The sequence below is a fragment of the Salvelinus alpinus genome, chromosome 25 (genome assembly GCF_045679555.1).
Source record: "Salvelinus alpinus chromosome 25, SLU_Salpinus.1, whole genome shotgun sequence".
In the NCBI taxonomy this organism is placed as follows: domain Eukaryota; kingdom Metazoa; phylum Chordata; class Actinopteri; order Salmoniformes; family Salmonidae; genus Salvelinus; species Salvelinus alpinus.
The window spans coordinates 16,817,951-16,836,904 of NC_092110.1; the positions used below are offsets into that span (position 1 = coordinate 16,817,951).

Consider the following 18,954-nt stretch of genomic DNA (forward strand, 5'->3'; position numbering starts at 1 on the left):
GATAAACTCCCAAGTCCTTAACGATTACAAGCATACCCATAATATGATGCAGCAACCACTTTGCTTGAAACTATGGAGAGTTTTACTCAGTAATGTGTTTTATTGGATTTGCCCCAAACATAACACTCTGTATTCAGGACAAAAAGTGAATTGATTTGCCACAGTTTTTGCAGTATTACTAATACTTGCAGTATTACAGTATGCCTTGTTGCAAACAGGATGCATGTTTTGGAATATTTTGATTCTGTACCGGCTTCCTTCATTTCAATCTGTCAATTAGTTCAGTATTGTGGAGTAACTACAATGTTGTTGATCCATCCTAAGTTTTCTCCTATCACAGCCATTAAACTCTGTAACTGTTTTAAAGTCACCATTTGGCCTCATGGTGAAATTCCTGAGTGGTTTCCTTCCTGTCACGCAACTGAGTTAGGAAGGACGCCTGTTTCTTTGTAGTGACTGGGTGTATTGATACACCATCCAAAGTGTAATTATTAACTGCACCATGCTCAAAGGGGTATTCAATGTCTACTGTTTACATTTTTTCCCATCTACCAATAGGTGCCCATTTTTGCGAGGCATGGGAAAACCTCTATGGTCTTTATGGTTGAATCTGTGTTTGTTTGAAATTCACTGCTCGACTGAGGGACCTTACAAATACTGTAATTGTATGTGTGGGGTGCAGAGATGAGGTAGTCATTCAAAAATCATCTTAAGCACTACTATTGCACACAGTCCATGCAACTTATTATGTGACTTGTTATCAAATGTTTAACTCCTGAACTTATTTAGTCTTGCCATAACAAAGGGGCTGAATACTTATTGACTCAAGACATTTCAGCTTTTCATTTTTAATCCATTTGTAAACATCTCTAAAAATTATTGTGAGGTATTGTGTGTAGGCCAGAGACACACACAATCTTAATTTAATCAATTTTAACACAACAAAACGTGGAAGAAGTCAAGGGGTGTGAATACTTTCTGAATGACCCTGTGTGTATATATTTATTTTGACGTTTATTTTATTTTCATGACGGTCTTTATCCGTAACCATCGATTACACAGTAATTGTGCCAGCCCTAGCTTTTCCATGCATGTCGATAGAATTTGTCATTCTTGTCGCGAACTCGCAAACAGTCTTAGCTCTATGGAACACCTGGGATCATTTGTTACTGGAGAGACATTTTTGGTACTTTGGGTGTGGTGGGGAGGGTTATTACTGCAGAGGACCACTGCTTCTTCAGCCCATTGGCCCTCCTTCAGAGTCAGTACAGAGCTGTGGGCATCTAATGAGAAACCCAATCAGGTGGTTTCCAGACCTCTCGCTTATAACACACGCACACACACACCTCAACCGTACATATTTTCACACAATCTCTCATGCAGTGATATGAGACATTTGGATGGTTTCCCAACCCAACATACTTCATATGTGCCTGTACAGTGTCTCAGTTTCTCCACTCCAGCAGTAATTTTGTGTGTGCATGTATAGTCCATGTGAATATAGTTTATGTTATGTTAACCCCTCGCCCGCCCCCCTCCTCCTCCTCCTCCTCCTCTGTGGGTCTCCAGTCCAGCAGCCCCACGGTAGTGCAGCAGCAGCAGCAGCCCAGCAGGGTGGCTATGAGATCCCGGCTCGCCTCAGGACCCTTCACAACCTGGTGATCCAGTACGCCTCCCAGGGCCGTTACGAGGTGGCCGTGCCCCTCTGCAAACAAGCCCTGGAGGACCTGGAGAAAACCTCCGGACACGACCACCCTGACGTGGCCACCATGCTCAACATCCTGGCCCTGGTCTACAGGTCAGCCTGGGGAAGGGGCTCTGGGGTGGGGAGGTGGGTCGTGGTGGTTGGTATTGGCTGTGGATCAATTATAGTCAATATACACTGAGTGTACAAAACATTAGGAACACCTTCCTAATATTGAGTTGCACCCCCTTTTGCCCTCAGAACAGCCTCAATTCATCGGGGCATGGACTCTACAAGATGTCGAAAGCGTTCCACAGGGATGCTGGCCCTTGTTGACTCCAATATTTCCCATAGTTGTGTCAAGTTGGCTGGATGTCCATTGGGTGGTGGACCATTCTTGATACACATGGGAAACTGTTGAATGTGAAAAACCCAGCAGTGTTGCAGTTCTTGACACACTCAAACCGGTGCGCCTGGCACCTACTCCCATACCCCGTTCAAAGGGTATGGGAGTCTCAATTGTTTCAATGCTCAAAAGTCCTTCTTTAACCTGTCTCCTCCCATTCATCTACACTGATTGAAGTGGATTTAACAGGTGACATCAATAAGGGATCATAGCTTTCACCTGGATTCACCTGGTCAGTCTATGTCATTCCTAATGTTTTGTACACTTGGTGTATGTTTGATCCTGATTGGACAAGATGTCAGCTTGTATAGTAAGAATTGTCAGCTGCTAGTTCTGGGAAATGGGAAGAATCATTGATTGCATTGCATGTTTTTAAACCTGACAATATGTGTCTATCCAAGACAAAACATTTGTCCATAACAAAGGGTTGTGTTGGACAAAATTGTTATTTATGTGGGGAGAGACTTGGTTATGATCCCCAATGTTGTCAAACTTGTACTTGAGACCCCGTGGCAGTGATGTAGCCAAGTCACTAAACCTCGAGGTCGAGTCCGTGGTGTCCGACTCATTTATACTTGAGTCCCTTGGTAGTGCTAACGGTAGCTTTCCAACAATATGAAAATCACGACTTTAGTCCGAGTGAAGTCAGAGTCCTGGACTCAAGTACTACAACACTGCCCTGTGGTAATAGACCTCGTTGTCAGAGAAACCATGGTAACATGCCCCATGAGTCCTCTCTCTTTTTCTCTCTCCTCTACCAGGGACCAGAACAAATACAAAGAGGCAGCCAACCTGCTGAATGACGCTCTGGCGATCAGGGAGAAAACTCTGGGCAGGGACCATCCAGCGGTGAGTGTGGTTTCTCATCAATCTCTGTGTCTCAGCAGTATTTCTGTAACCAGCCAGCCAGGAAGGTCCACTAACTGTGTCGACCTCAACAGGCTTGTGTCTCTGACTCTCCCTGGACCTCCAGTTCCCTCAGTGCAGACTCAGAGTAGCAGAGGTTAGGCTCTCTATCACCCCCTTGTGTCTGTCACATGTGGGCCCCAGACCACCCTAGTCTAAATCAAAGGTCACTGTGGGTCCCTCTGGGGTCTCAGTAGTCTGGTGGTCTGAGTGATATTCACATGGTGGAGAATCATCCAGCTGATTGGGATATAATTACATAGCAGTAATCACTTCGTGTTTCCCCTCTTTGTCTTCCTCTCGGTTACGCCTCTAATTGGTTAAATTCACCAGATCAGTTGCACTCTGCTGCCGTGGTTGAACCTTGTGGACACTCAATTATACATGCACAGATGATTTAAGGCTGTCCTAAGAGTGTTTTCTTGCTATTTCTGTGTGTGTGTGTGTGTGTCAGGTGGCTGCTACACTCAACAACCTGGCCGTACTCTACGGGAAACGGGGGAAGTACAAAGAGGCGGAGCCACTTTGCAAGCGGGCTCTGGAGATCCGGGAGAAGGTGGGTCAGAGGGTGCTGGTCACTGCAAGGCATTGTGGGAATGGAGTGCTAACACTGCAGAACGATCCTGATTCCTGCTCCTCTCCAAATTATATCTTGCTCAAGTTTCAAAGAACTTTGCTGTTCTTTCGAAAGTTTTCCTCTTAGTTAAACACAACTTTTTAAACTTATTTACTGTCTATATGTTCTCCCCTGCATGCACTCCCTCCTCCCAAGCCTCCCTATAGCTTTGTGTTGTTCAAAGAGGAACTGTGACTTTGGAGAGAGTTAAGTCCTGGGAGGGTTCATTATTTTGGGCTGCACAAAATGGGATGCTTATAAAGGAGAAGCTCAGCAGTCCTGGAGATGCAAAGTGCAGTCTCTCTATTTATCTATCTCCCTTTCTGTTTCACTCTCTCGCTCTCTCCCTTTGTGCCTTTTCCTCTCATTCTCCCTCTGTGCTAAGAATGACATGTCTACTCCCTCTGTGATGTCGTCTGTGCTAGAGCTTAAGGACAGCGGAGACATTTTATTTATATTTTCCACTTCTTAAACTGATGATAAAGCTCTCTCTTGAGCTTAGAGATTTGCCACCCAGCTTTCGGCAACAGAGGAAGGAAGAAGGCTTTGCTGATGCAGGAGGAATTTTCCTGCAGTTCTCTCTTTTAATAGCAAGCGCTTTTCCCACTGTGTGAGCAGCCTCAGTCCTTGGTTTATCCCTAGGGATGAAGATTAGAAGGAGGAGGAGGAGGGAGGGTCTCTCTGAAAAGTTCCCCAGTAACATGCACTAGCCTGGTCTGGAGTTCAAAAGAAGCACTCCTCAATAAAACTCTCTCAATATATCACCCAGACCTAGCAGTTGTTTCCTTTTTGAAATCCTATACTTCTAATGATGTTAACAGTAAACCCTTCAAATCCACGTAGAAGCTTCACAGGAGAGAGGGGGAGTGAGACTCGTACACATCCAGGAGCACAGGTTGCTATTGATAATTCAGAGAGAAACCGTCAATCAGAGTAGAGCTGGACGACATGGACAAAAATCGCAATAAATTGCCTGAATTGATGCGATAACGATAAACAGAACGAAAAATGTATAACATTAATGTGCACCACAGTTTTTTTTAAATGATACTTTAAACTACTGCTACTAGTTTGGTTGTAGCCATCAATTGTCCCATTAAGAATCACCCGTATTAGTAAACGTATTTCTTTTAAAACTTCTCTAGTATAGTCTACTTATCGTAATGAACGATAATTGTTCATTATGGTCGGTATCAATCATTTTTGGTTTATCATCTCAGGTCTAATTCAGAGAGACTACCTCGTAATGACTACCGACCCGTAGCACTCACGTCTGTAGCCATGAAATGCTTTGAAAGGCTGGTCATGCTCACATCAAAACCATTATCCCAGAAACACTAGACCCACTCCAATTTGCATACCGCACCAACAGATCCACAGATGATGCAATCTCTATTGCACTCCACACTGCCCTTTCACACCTGGACAAAAGGAACACCTATGTGAGAATGCTATTTATTGACTACAGCTCAGTGTTCAACACCATAGTGCCCTCAAAGCTCATTACTAAGCTAAGGACCCTGGGACTAAACACCTCCCTCTGCAACTGGATCCTGGACTTCCTGATGAGCCGCCCCTAGGTGGTAAGGGTAGGTAACAACACATCCGCCACGTTGATTCTCAACACGGGGGTGCGTGCTCAGTCCCCTCCTGTACTCCCTGTTCACTCATGACTGCACGACTCCCAACACCATCATTAAGTTTCCTGATGACACCACAGTGGTAGGCCTGATCACCGACAATGATGAGATGGCCTATAGGGAGGAGGTCAGAGACCTGGCTGTGTGGTGCCAGGACAACAACCTCTCCCTCAATGTGAGCAAGACAAAGGAGATGATTGTGGACTACAGGAAAAGGAGACCGAGCACGCCCCCATTCTCATCGACGGAGCTGTAGTGGAGCAGGTTGAGAGCTTCAAGTTCATTGGTGTCCACATCACCAACAAACTAACATGGGCCAAGCACACCAAGACAGTCGTGAAGAGGGCACGACAAAACCTATTCCCCCTCAGGAGACTGAAAAGATTTGTCATGGGTCCTCATATCCTCAAAAGGTTTTACAGCTGCACCATTGAGAGCATCCTGACGGGTTGCATCACTGCCTGGTATGGCAACTGCTCTGCCTCCGACCGCAAGGCACTACAGAGGGTAGTGCGTACGGCCCAGTACATCACTGGGGCCAAGCTTCCTGCCATCCAGGACCTCTATACCAGGCGGTGTCAGAGGAAGGCCCTAAAAATTGTCAAAGTCTCCAGTCACCCAAGTCATAGACTGTTCTCTCTGCTACCGCACTGCAAGTGGTTCCAGAGCACCAAGTCTAGGTCCAAGAGGCTTCTAAACAGCTTCTATCCCCAAGCTATAAGACTCCTGAACAGCTAATCAAATGGCTACCCAGACAATTTGCATTGCCCCCCCCCCCCTCTACGCTGCTGCTACTCTCTGTTATTATCTATGCATAGTTACTTTAATAATTCTACCTACATGTACATATTACCTCGACACCGGTGCCCCCACACTTTGACTCTGTACCGGTACCCCCTGTATATAGCCCCGCTATTGTTATTTACTGCTGCTCTTTAATTATTTGTTATTCTTATGTCTTGCTTTTTTTTGTTGGTATTTTCTTAAATCTGCATTGTTGATTAAGGACTTGTAAGTAAGCATTTCACTGTAAGGTCTACACCTGTTGTATTCGGCGCATGAGACAAATAACATTTGATTTGATTTAATCAGCAAGCATCTCCAACCCAGGCCTCTGTCACTCACTGTATAGAGGGAAGGAAGATCATCATTTCCCTGCTAATGAGCAGTGAGCCTCTCACTCCTAACTCCTAGTCTCTGTGTGTCTTTCTCAGTGAGTCAGTCAGAGAGACAGAGTTAGCCCTCAGCTCTGTCCTCCTTCCTCACCCAACCCCTTAATGATACATCTCCTCCAGCTCTGCTCTGACTTCACCCGCCTATCTAATGGTCCAGCCAGATCACATAAAGGACAGAACTGAGACTATTATTCTATCCAAAGTAATGGTGATGGGGTCTCTTTCTGTTGTTATAAATATTCCCTTTTCATCCTTTCACTTTGAGATGGTTTGATTAGCGTGAACCATTATTGCTTTATTACTCACTGTTTTGTTATATTAATATGGCCTCCCCCCATCTTCTCCTGCCCAGGTTCTGGGTAAGGACCACCCGGATGTGGCCAAGCAGCTGAACAACCTGGCCCTGCTGTGTCAGAACCAGGGCAAGTACGAGGAGGTGGAGTACTACTACCAGCGGGCCCTGGAGATCTACCAGACCAAACTGGGCCCTGATGACCCCAACGTTGCCAAGACCAAGAACAACCTGGTGAGAGGGTCACATAGGGGTTAAAAGATCACTGACTTTGAGTGATGACTGCACATTTTAGAATGAGTTATGAGAAGAAGAGTTTCTTACGTTTTGAAGGTCATATTCTTACATTCGGTCTCTCATCCTCTCACAGGCGTCCTGTTACCTGAAGCAGGAGAAGTTCAAGCAGGCTGAAACTCTGTACAAAGAGATCCTTACCCGCGCACATGAGAGGGAGTTTGGCTCTGTAGACGGTAAGACACACACAGTAATCAAGTATCGTCTGTCGTTTGATGTAAAGGTGAATGTTTTCACGCTGCTGTCATCATTTTAGTTGAAAAGCTTCTGAAAACAACAATGACCTTTCAGAAGAATGCTCTAATGGTTTGAGCCAGACCATACCCTGCTGTCTGCCTGAATGTCAGTCAATATTTTTTTTGACCTGCGTGTGTCTGATGGTTGGTTGTTGTTTGTCTCTGACTGCAGATGAGAACAAACCCATTTGGATGCATGCGGAGGAGAGAGAGGAACAGAGCAAGGTGAGAGACTGTGTGTGTGTGTGGTGTGGATGATGGAGAGTCCACTTTCACTAAGGGCCATGGTATTAGTCACTGCTGATGCTGTGGATTAACTTTCACAACTGACAGGGGAAAGTGTTTCTGTCACGGTGTGAAAGGTTTATCGATTTAGACGGCTGAAGAAGAAATCGTGACCGACCGTAATCTCTCAATTTACCACCACTAAACGCTCTAAACACTCATGTATTTTGGGGCCGCATTACCGATCTCTCAAATCGGCTAATTTCATCTTTTCATATCTGATATAATCCAAATCTCCTTTCACGGTTCAGTGTCATTTGTCAAGTATTAGCTGGAATATTTAGGCTGTTAATTAATGACCAACCATTTTACTATGGTGGTAGATTTCTGTCATTAGCGTTTGAAGTCCTTAAATCCTGACAACTGATGGATGTGGTGGTTCATCTCTAGGGAAAGCAGCAGGACGGCTCCCCGTTCGGAGAGTATGGAGGCTGGTACAAAGCCTGTAAAGTAGACAGGTCAGTATTAAGTATGGAAACTATAGTGGAATGCCTATGGACGTGTATGTGATTACATTAGTTCATGATGTGTTTATAATGTCTGCCCCCAGCCCCACAGTGACCACCACCCTGAAGAACCTGGGCGCCCTCTACAGGCGGCAGGGTAAATTTGAGGCGGCAGAGACCCTAGAAGAGGCCGCTATGCGTTCAAGAAAACAGGTGTGACCACTGTCCTCTTCTGCCACTTACCTGCCTGAATAATAGATTTGCCAGCCCAGGGTAATGTGAAACCGGATGTGAACAGACTGGAGGAGTATCGTTGGTCCAGCTGTCTAAACTGAAATATTAGCAGGTCTTGGTTTTCATCTGTTGTAAACCAATCCATAACAAAATCCAACACATGATGCGATGTTGATCACTGAGAATGTTTTTTTTCTGTGTTTGTACGTGTTTATTTGGTTCATAATGTGTGTGTGTGTGTGTGTGTTTCCTGTCTACATGGCCAGGGTCTGGACACGGTGCACAAACAGCGTGTGGCGGATGTTCTGAGTGAGCCAGAGGCGCGGGAGAAGCAGTGGAGCCGTGAGAGCCTGACCTCCGACGCCACAGTCAAGTACGAGAGTGGCCCGGACGGGGGCGAGGAAGTGAGTATGAGCGTGGAGTGGAACGGGGTAAGTACAGTACACAGCCCAGGCCACACACAGAGAGTAGGGAGGGGTACAGACACACCCCTTAGATCCTCCTAGAGAAAAGCCCAATTGGGATGGAAAATATTTGATATGATTGGCTTTGTGATTAATATCTCATCTGATTTCTCTATTTGCTTTGAAAATGTCTCTAGAAATGATCAATGTTAAGATTATACATTACAATTGATGATTTATTTAAGCTACTAATGAGCAGTGAACAGTGGCTTCTGTCAAGGAGGATATATTACTGAACATTTAAAGTTATTTCTTACCTACTCTTAAAGTGCATATCCTCTACAACTTGTCAATTATTTGATGAGGACTGAGTTGCCAGTGGTAACCTTGGTGGTAAATGTCCTAGATTCTATATGACTCCATACTATTTGTGTGATAGCTAAAGTTATAATGCTGATTGACTGTCTGGCTAGTTTGTAGTTATAATCACCTCCTCTGTTCTATACTAATGCTTCTAGTCTACACTCATGCTTATAGTCCTCAACTGAGTGAACACTCCAGCTGCTTACATAAAATTACTTCTCAAACCTTTGTGCCAGCAAGTTACTGTGTCTAGTATAGAAGCCATATGTTTTGTATGGTTCTATTTTGTTTTCAGCAAACAGTATATTGCACACAACGAACTCGTCCTTTCCATGCATTAGTCTGGAAAGGTATGCTATTCCCACGGGCTCTATCCGATTACTGCAGTTAAGTCCTCTTGGTCACAGCATATGTTTGCAAATCACACCACACTCTCTGCTGTAGTTTGCTATTCAGAACTGCCCTGCTCCCATAGCAACAGTAGCCGTAGTGCCCAAGGCAACCAATCAGCATCTCCTCCTTGGAGTCCCCTGCCTGCCTGGTCTGCCCTCAGCTCAAGGCTCCGGGGAGACTGGGCTCAGGCACATTCGTAACCTGTGTTCTCTACTGTACTGCTCACCTATCGGACTGTCTGTTAGACACTAACAACTTGTTAAACAACACCTCTGTCGCCATGGTGACTCATTCATGTTCTCATCACTACTGATGCATGTGGGCTCTGTACTGTACATCTTCAATGTCCCTCTGACACTTTCATCATGTGTGTTTGTGTTTACTGTCTGTACTGTATGTGCCTCTCCTGCCCATTGGTCGCTGTGTGTTTGTGTGTGTGTGTGTGTGTGTGTGTGTGTGTGTGTGTGTGTGTGTGTGTGTGTGTGTGTGTGTGTGTGTGTGTGTGTGTGTGTGTGTGTGTGTGTGTGTGTGTGTGTGTGTGTGTGTGTGTGTGTGTGTGTGTGTGTGTGTGTGTTTGCTCAGACACAGTATGTGTTTGTGTGACCTGTAGAGCTGAAACCTCTGTCAGACACACACAGTACATACTGGTAAGGATGGATGGACAGACTTAAACATGTATGATGATTGTGATACAGTACCCCTGCTGTCTTTTTCTCTGCATCCAGTGGCAGGTTATTACCAGCCAGAGTGGTGGGACAGCATTCAACCTGTACAACCTGTCCCGTTATTCTAGCTGATTCTGAGTGTCTATTTACTGTCTGCATCCCTTTGTCTGTGCATGCAGTGCTGTGGTGGGCTAACTTGTTGTTTCCTCTCTGAGTAAAACCTGTACTACTGTGTGTGTAACTATGATTTAAGTGTGCTAGAAAACAGACTGTTCCCCAGACACAGTATCTCTCCAAGAATACCCCCTTCACTTCTGCTTTGTTTGGTGTTCTGTCACCCACTTTAGTCCTATTTTCCATTTGTTTGTCGTCTTTTGGTTTTTTTCCGGAGCTTTGATTTGATTTGCCCATGGATGAGCCTCAGGTCCTCTGAACTTGGCAGTGGAAAATGGCTGATGGCTTTGTACAGGGAATTGACTAATGTTTATTATAGAAACCTAACTGGGTTAGAACACACAGGCAGTTGTTTTAGTTTAGTTTGGGGTTATAGTCACATTGTTGGTTGTTTTGTGGATAAACTTTACAGTTTTTTTTAGATCGGCTGAATTGAGCCTGTTATATTCATTAACTATAGTTCTATTCATTCGCTTTCCAAATGACACAAGTACCAAATGTACCATCATGACCAGGATACTGGTTAGCTCATACTGGCTAGGACCTCAGTGTATTGAGAGATACTTTAACTGACCATTTAGGCTCTGAGGTCATATGAGCAATTCCAAATCTATGCTGCCTTTGCTTCAGTTGGATGCACTTGATAAGGGATTCAAGTGCCATAAGGACTGATCTAATTCACTCCTCAATTAGTTTTTAGGCTACTGTTTTTACCATTGGTCCCTGGATTTGTGTGGTTGCTTAGAGTTTCCTTTGCCCTATAAATCTCTTTAGCTGTTGCTAATTTTGAGTGCTGATGCCTTCTGCAGTTGTAAAGCACCGCCACAGCCCTACCTGGAGAAATACTGTCTCTGTAGGGGAAACACTGGCTGACTGCTGCTGTCTGTCTGTCTGACTTGCTCTGCTTTCCTTCTCTTCCTCATTTTCTCACTTTACTCTACCTCATCTTCATCTCTGTTTTTCAATACCCTCTTCTGCCTCTCTTGGTATTCCTTTAATTTGTCTCTCTTTCTTTCTTCCTCTCTCTCTGCACCCTGTCTGACCGGCAGGCATAATCCCAGATGCCTTGTTGTGGTTCTAAGTACTTGTCTTCTGCATGGCGGACGCCAGCTCGCCTGCCACCCCTCCAGCTTAGCAGTTGTGTCTTCTCTTCAGGCTCTTCTCTCCTCCTCTGGGCTGTCTGTCTGGTGACTCTACTGGGCCAAGCTGTCCCTAGTTCTATCCTCCTATCCACTGTCAATGGGACCAGGGGACAGGGGGGCTGGGCTCTATGTCTCAGAACCAAACCAAGCCACTCCTGCCTCCTGCCATTACCTTATCTTGCTCTTTGCTGTACTTAAATACTGTGTCTCCTCGCTCTATCTGTTCTATCTCTCAGTAGGGTGTGTGTGGTGTTGCGTTTCCAGCATTTACTAGAAGTAATGATGCATACCGGTCTGCTTTTGCTCGTAGTGATTTAACTAACATACTGTGAATTCTATGAGTTGGTGACATGATCATCATACTGTATGCTCCCTCAGAGTACCGTGGTGGCTCTAGGCTGCTGTCCAGTTTCTTTAGTAGTGTTTGATCCTGTGCTCCATATGGTCCTATTGATGTCAAACTTAACAGTGTTGTCATGTCCTGATCAGGAGGGGGTGTCAGAAGACAATGCAGCTCCTGTGTACTCCTGTCTATACAGAGCCAGATGGTGGGAGGGGATGGGGAGTGTAGAGGGTGGTATAGGACAGAGGGGTGGGACATGCCTCACTCTGCAGAGTGGAATCTGGACACTTCTCTTCATGGCTCCTACTAATCTACTCTGTCCTGTCTGTGCTTCTTATAGTATGTATCTCTTAACTTCTAATAAAGCGTAACTCTTTGCTCACCCACATCTTTGCCTGTAGCCTCTTTGTGTGCTCTCTCTTTCTCTCTGCTGTGTGTGTGTGTGTGTGTGTGTCTAAATCTTGATGGTAGAGATCAACTCCGGGACCATGGTAAAGTGACCCCTCCTTCTTTTCCTTCTCTTCTCTATGGTGGTGTCCTAGTGGATAGGTCAGAGGTTAGGGGTCAGAGCTATGTGAATAACCACAGAGCATGAAAAGCTGTTACTCCAAGATCTGATCAAACATAGCAGGATGGATATTGCTACCTTGTTGTAGATGAATAAAGCATGAAAAGCTTTAGAAGGAATTGACATTGCTCTGCTCTGTTGACCCAAGAGAACTATTGTGAGCATAACCATATACAATGTTTTTGGAGGGCTTCTCTAATTTCTTTATAGCATCATTTCTGAATAGCACACGGATGAGGCCGAAATGTTTTGTCTCAACAGAGAGTCTAATCAGATGCACATGCAAAAACAAGCACATGCACAGTCCATCACATATGCAGACAGAAGAAGTTGCTGAACCAATTCTCTGTATTTTGATTGTGCGTGCATGCATATCTGTACTGAGTATGCCATGTGGGGGTGTGTGCAACTCTGCATGCATGTTTGTCTCTACCTGTGTGTATGCAAGATGTGAGTGTGAAAGTAACCCTCTGACCTCTCTCATCAGGACGGTTCCGGCTCTCTGAAGCGGAGCGGCTCCTTCAGTAAACTCCGTGCCTCTATTCGCCGCAGCAGTGAGAAACTGGTCCGCAAGCTGAAGGGTGGCAGCTCACGGGAGTGGGACCCCAAAAACTCTGGGTAACTATTCTCCTCACCTTTGACCCCTTCATGCACAGTTAGTTAAATAAAGGTTAAATAAATATTATTTTTCAAAAAAAGTATTTTTTGTATCTTTTTGTATTTAACCTTTATTTAACTAGGCAAGTCAGTTAAGAACAAATTCTTATTTACAATGATGGCCTACCCCAGCTAAACCCTAACCCGGACGATGCTGGGCCAATTGTGCGCCACCCTATGGGACTCCCAATCACGGCCGGTTGTGATACAGCCTGGAATCGAACCAGGGTCTGTAGTGACTCCTCTAGCACTGAGATGCAGTGCCTTAGATTGCTGCGCCACTCGGGAGCCCCAGAAAAGACTAAGCCACCCTGCTCCTGGAGGGATCTCTACTCTGCTGTGGGTTAACTCTGGTGTAACTCTGAGTCCTGTTTGGCACAGCTAATGATCCACTGGGGGTTGCACTAACTAACACATTCAAGAGCCTGTTACTTGTGTATTTTCACTTGCATACACTATGAATGCCACATACTGTGACTGGTACAGACTTTTACTGGCTCAATGTCACGCTCTAGAAACAGGGTACTATTCCAGACTACATTGCCTGTGTGGATATGTCCAGTGAGGGAAGTGCTTTGAGCTGACAGGCAGAGCAAGTCGGACTGATTCTGAAACTACAGAGGACTCCGACTCCTAGTGCCTCAGTCAGCAGTGAGCTTCTCTATTTTATGTCCTTATAACTTGTATAAAAAGTAACATCTGCTTTAAAAATAATAATTGTTTTTCCACAAAAATAGTGAACTAGGCCATTATTACTCCTGTATGAGCGGAGAAAAATACTCACATACGCACAATGCAAAACAACCTCCCGCGGCCATGTGTACACAGAGTACTCTCAATCAGCTGTGAGGGACAATCTGGTCTAGAGACAGGACTAAATAGAGAATGGTTAAGACCTCTAGATGACCAAACTACTACTAATTGCCTGCTTTGAAATGCCTGCATATGAAAACCACATTTTATTTGTTTTCCTTTTTTCACCACATTTTCAAAAGAAGGTGCAAATATCAGTGTTTTTTTGGTGAATTTATTTTTGTCTGCATGGGCATTTTGTTTTATTTTAATATGCTAATACATCTATTTATGCTGTGTTTTTATTTATGACTAATAAACTTTTCCAAGTGAATGGCTACTGCATGCCTCATCTGTTTGTTGACATTCTGTTTTCTGACTCATTTTCCTCTCTTCTGCTCTTTCTGTCACAGACCATTTTAACGTTCTTAACTCTTTATTAATGACGATTTAACCCCATTATGATGACCTCTCTAATCCAAGAGACAGTAGAGCGCTGTATCAACAGAATTCAATGAACTTGGCACAGAATACTACTCCCTTTAATCAATTTGTTGTCACACTCTCTTCAACTTTTGTTAAGTGTGTCCTTTAACCCATATGTTATGATTTAGCTCATAGACATGGCTTTATGTATTTGTGTCGGGGCATTGTCTGGGGAAACTAACCCGTGAGTGAGTCTCATTTTTGTTATTAACCCACATACCATCTCCATGGGCCACATGTCCCTCTCCTCACCCCTGACTCTTGACCCCTCAACCCGGCTCTCACTGACATCTCCTTGCATGCCACTGTTCTGGGTGCAGCATGAAGCGAGCCAGCTCACTGGGTGTTCTAAACGTGGTGGACAAGGCTACCGGAGACCTCTTCCAAGTAAGGAGCCTAACTGTCTCTCTCACTCCATCTTTCACATCACTCAATCTTTCCCCATTTTTTCCCCCGGGTCTCTTCTCCCTCACCATCCCCTGTGTTAATCTTCCTCCCTCTTTCTTACACACTACTCTCTGAGACTTTATGAAACAACAATTCCCCAATGGTCCTCTTGGTTGTGATCTGTGGTCAAGCTGGCCCTTGCCCCTGTCCACCTGTGCAGTCATCTCAGAAACTGGTCACTAATGTAATGACTAACATGTTTCTCATTGTGTGTACACTAATCTATAACCCCTTAGTCACAACTCACAGTAATAAATGATGTGCACGGTAGATGTAGGAAATTATACCTTTTGACAGTTGATTTATGTGGCTGTAATGATGAAATTAGACTTAAGGTGAACCAGGTATAGTAGTCTGTAATCAGATGATCAACAGCAACCATTCAAAATTCTACTTGCAACGTTCCACATTAATTGACTCCAATGTTAATCCTTTTATAAACTGACTGCTATCAATTGTTCACCACGATAAATATGACTGGATTTATTTGAGAATATGCATCACTGGACTATGGTACCATTCTACATGATGGGATATTGGTTCTGCCAACCTACCATACGATAAGGGTGTGACTGCAGAATACAGTAGTGCACCAGATTTCAGCATATTGGCATCTCATTTATATTGTATACTACATTCCCCCAAATACTTCAACAGTAATCAATCATGAACCCTTCATGTCTGTATTCCATATTCAAGCAAAACAGACCTTTTCTCCATGGAAATGTGAAGGATGTTTTGTCTGTGATGTGGACCGTGTACATGAACTGTTTCTCTTTAGTTCTTCAACCTATTCTGAACCCTATGCCCTCTCTGCTGCCTACTCTAGGAGCGAAATAATCATCTGAGAAAGAGTCGTGACCTGAGTGCCAGCCACACTGACCTGGCGCATTGAAGGTCAGAACTCAGAATGTTCCAGTGGAGAGGTGACAGAGGTCATGGGGTCAGTCTCCTGAACAACCCCCTCCCCGTTGTAGGTATACAGCTGGCTACAGTACGTAGGTTTCACAATCTCATTGCACTTTGATCTCATCACTGGTTTGCTTAGGTGTTTTTATTGAAATGTTTTCTCTTTTTTTCTATCAATATATATCGAGCAATATGAGATTAGTTATAATGAATGACAAATGTATAACGCTAAGTCAAGTGTAAATGTGTGTGTGTGTGGATGTAAGTATGCACCTATATTTTATAGTTAAGTGCTCAAATGAGAGAATGTTCATTTTTGTATTTTCTGTGTGTGTGGTTGCTTTGTCCTACCTTACCTCCACAGATCTAAATCGTAACTTAAATCATTTGGTTATCACTTGAATGGAATATGTGAGCAGTTCAGGAGGTCCCAATAGAGTACTTAACTCTGCTGTCTCACCCCCTTTCATCCAAATGTATGTCCTGTGTGTTCTTATTGAAGTGCTAGATGTGCTTGTTGTATTAAGTTTTATGTTTTACATTTGGGTTGTGTAAATTATGGTTTATTTTATTTCCTATGCTGATCTGAGGAATCTTATTTCTTTGTATCAGAGGTCTTGAAACTGATAGCTCTGCTTCTAGTTTCATGTCAAGAGACTGCTCAAAATGTATGTGAAGTTATGAGGCAGGATCGTTCTGTTGGCACATTAAGTAGATCTGGTCGATTTCTCAGGATTGTCACAGAACAGAAGATGGCTAGCGAAGCTAATTTTGATATACACTGACTGCACTAGATATTTAACACAAGAACCTGTTACAATCAAATGCATTTTCCAGTAATAGCATACAAATATTGTTACAATCTGGAGTAAAGACATTGTTTACTAATTTGTACCAATCTGTTTCAGTATGTTGAATGATGAATCAAGAGTAAGACTATGTATAAAGAGTGAAATTAAGCTGAAGTACTTGGACTTCATTAGATTAAATATCCAACCAAAAAATTCAACAAATGTTTTTATTTATCCATTATAGGACTTGCTGTCACCCCCACATTTACATCGTTTTACTTTGTTCTCAAAACTTTCAAGTTAACGTTTGCTCGTTTCCGAAGCGTGCCTTTTTTAGGTCCACAGACATGATCCTACTGACATGTGTTTGGGTTGCTTGTTGAGTGGACTGTTAATGTGGTCTGTTGATGGGGATGTGTGATAGTGTAACGGATGTGAAATGGCTAGCTAGTTAGCGGGTACGCGCTAGTAGCGTTTCAATCAGTTACGTCACTTGCTCTGAGACTTAAGTAGGGTTTCCCCTTGCTCTGCAAGGGCCGCGGCTTTTGTGGAGCGATGGGTAACGACGCTTCGTGGGTGACTGTTGTTGATGTGTGCAGAGGGTCCCTGGTTCGCGCCCGTGTCGGGGCGAGGGGACGACGTAAAGTTATACTGTTACAATAGCGTTCTCTTATGTAAGGAAGGTGACTGTTACATTTGACTTCAGACATCATAGGCCCAGGAACTTCCCCAGTCCCTCACCAGGATGACTTAAAGAGGGGTGAAACATTACTAATTAGGGTTAAATTGACAAGACCGGTTACACTATCCAAGGAACAGGACATATTTTTATGATAAACAAGCAAGTTGTCATGAGCAGAGTGAACCATGGAGTAGTGAGTAATTTGCAAGTAATCCTATGAGCAGTGGTACAATAGCTGCGTTTACACAGGCAGCCCGATTCTGACCTTTTTTCCACAAATTGGCATTTTGGCCAATCACATCAGATCTTTTTCAGCGCTGATCCGATTGGTCAAAAGACCAGTAAATAAAACAAATAGCAGAATTAGGCTGGCAGTGTAAACGCAGCTTCTGAGTCACTTGAGGTGGTGCACAGAATCTTATGGAGAAGGACAACACGCCCTGAACTAGTGAAACACTGCTGGGAAATCTTAATGATGACATCACCCTATTATTTGTGACACAGTCAATGCACCAGACTGTCCAAGTTAACTTTTTTTTGTTTGGGGTTGGGCTTGAGTGTGTGTATGTTTGGGGATGTCCTGGGCTAGACTGGCAATAGGAACACAATTGGTAACTACCCAAACTTCCAGCCCCTTTCCCTTAGGATGACTGCTGTGCTGGCTGGATCCATTTAGCCTGAACTGTGGTGAAGTGTTTGTTCTGAAAAAATATATTATATGGTATAAATTGTTTGAATAAAACTATACAAATGTTTTTCTTAGTCTCTCTATCATTCTTTGGTCTGATAAATGAGCATGATCACAGAGCAGAGCATGGCAGTGGAGAGAGGAGATACACACAGGATAATTATCGTTCTCTCAGCGCCCCCTACTGGATGTTCATTAAATCCAACAACTATTAAATACCCTATTAAATACCCTATCTGTAATCATCATACAAACACTTCAAAAGTGATCATGTTTTAGGGAATCTAAAATCTTGAATGAGTCTTGAACAAATTGAAAAAATATACAATATTAGAATGCAGGTGGAGGGTTTGAGGTGGCTGACACTTCCCTGAAGTATGTGTGGTGCCTCCACTCATCTCACTTCGGTCTCCCCAAGTAGAGCCCCACCAGCCACTATACTTACATTTAATTAACAAGGTATTACACACTGACAACAGTATTTAAGTGGCAGTATCCAATGTAAACTCAGCAAAAAAAGAAATGTCCCTTTTTCAGGACCCTGTCTTTCAAAGATCATTTGTAAAAATCCAAATAACTTCACAGATCTTCATTGTAAAGACTTTAAACATTGTTTCCTATGCGTGTTCAATGAACCATAAGCAATTAATGAACATGCACCTGTGGAACGGTCATTAAGACCCTAATAGCTTACAGACGGTAGGCAATTAAGGTCACAGTGTCCGTACTGTGAGACGCCTAAAACAGCGCTACAGGGAGACAGGACGGACAGCTGATCTTCCTCGCAGTGGCAGACCACAAGTAACAACACCTGCACAGGATCGGTACATCCGAACATCACACCTGCGGGACAGGTACAGGATGGCAACAACTGCCCGAGTTACACCAGGAACGCACAATCCCTCCATCAGTGCTCAGACTGTCTGCAAAACTGTTTGCAATAAAATGCAAATTAATTACTTAAAAATCATACAATGTGATTTTCTGGATGTTTGTTTTAGATTCCGTCTCTCACAGTTGAAGTGTACCTATGATAAAAAAATTACAGACCTCTACATGCTTTGTAAGTAGGAAAACCTGCAAAATTGGCAGTGTATCAAATACTTGTTCTCCCCACTGTATATATAAAGATATCTTTATCCCATTAATCAACAACATGAAAGCAGATCTAATTAAATGTAACAATCTTCCCATGAATCTTACTGATAGAATAAACATATTTAGAATGGCATGGCT

General features: G+C 43.7%; 1 protein-coding gene across 6 annotated transcripts in view; it reads left to right on the top strand.

Annotated features, from left to right (window-relative positions):
* The window catches only part of LOC139553484 (kinesin light chain 1-like), a 34,723-nt gene extending 16,938 nt beyond the window's left edge, over positions 1–17,785 (top strand). The window contains exons 5-16 of one of the 6 annotated variants that reach the window (XM_071365859.1): positions 1,570–1,798; positions 2,852–2,939; positions 3,451–3,552; positions 6,780–6,953; positions 7,090–7,189; positions 7,422–7,474; positions 7,925–7,992; positions 8,085–8,193; positions 8,481–8,618; positions 12,754–12,884; positions 14,522–14,588; positions 15,478–17,785. In XM_071365859.1, the coding sequence (XP_071221960.1) occupies positions 1,570–1,798; positions 2,852–2,939; positions 3,451–3,552; positions 6,780–6,953; positions 7,090–7,189; positions 7,422–7,474; positions 7,925–7,992; positions 8,085–8,193; positions 8,481–8,618; positions 12,754–12,884; positions 14,522–14,588; positions 15,478–15,543 (1,325 nt within the window). In that variant the 3' untranslated portion in view covers positions 15,544–17,785. Of the gene's footprint in view, positions 1–1,569; positions 1,799–2,851; positions 2,940–3,450; positions 3,553–6,779; positions 6,954–7,089; positions 7,190–7,421; positions 7,475–7,924; positions 7,993–8,084; positions 8,194–8,480; positions 8,646–11,262; positions 12,085–12,753; positions 12,885–13,055; positions 14,056–14,521; positions 14,589–15,477 lie in introns of those variants that run through there. The other 5 variants (XM_071365858.1, XM_071365862.1, XM_071365863.1 and 2 more) reach the window with 5 other exon arrangements.
* The last annotated feature ends 1,169 nt before the right edge of the window (positions 17,786–18,954 follow it).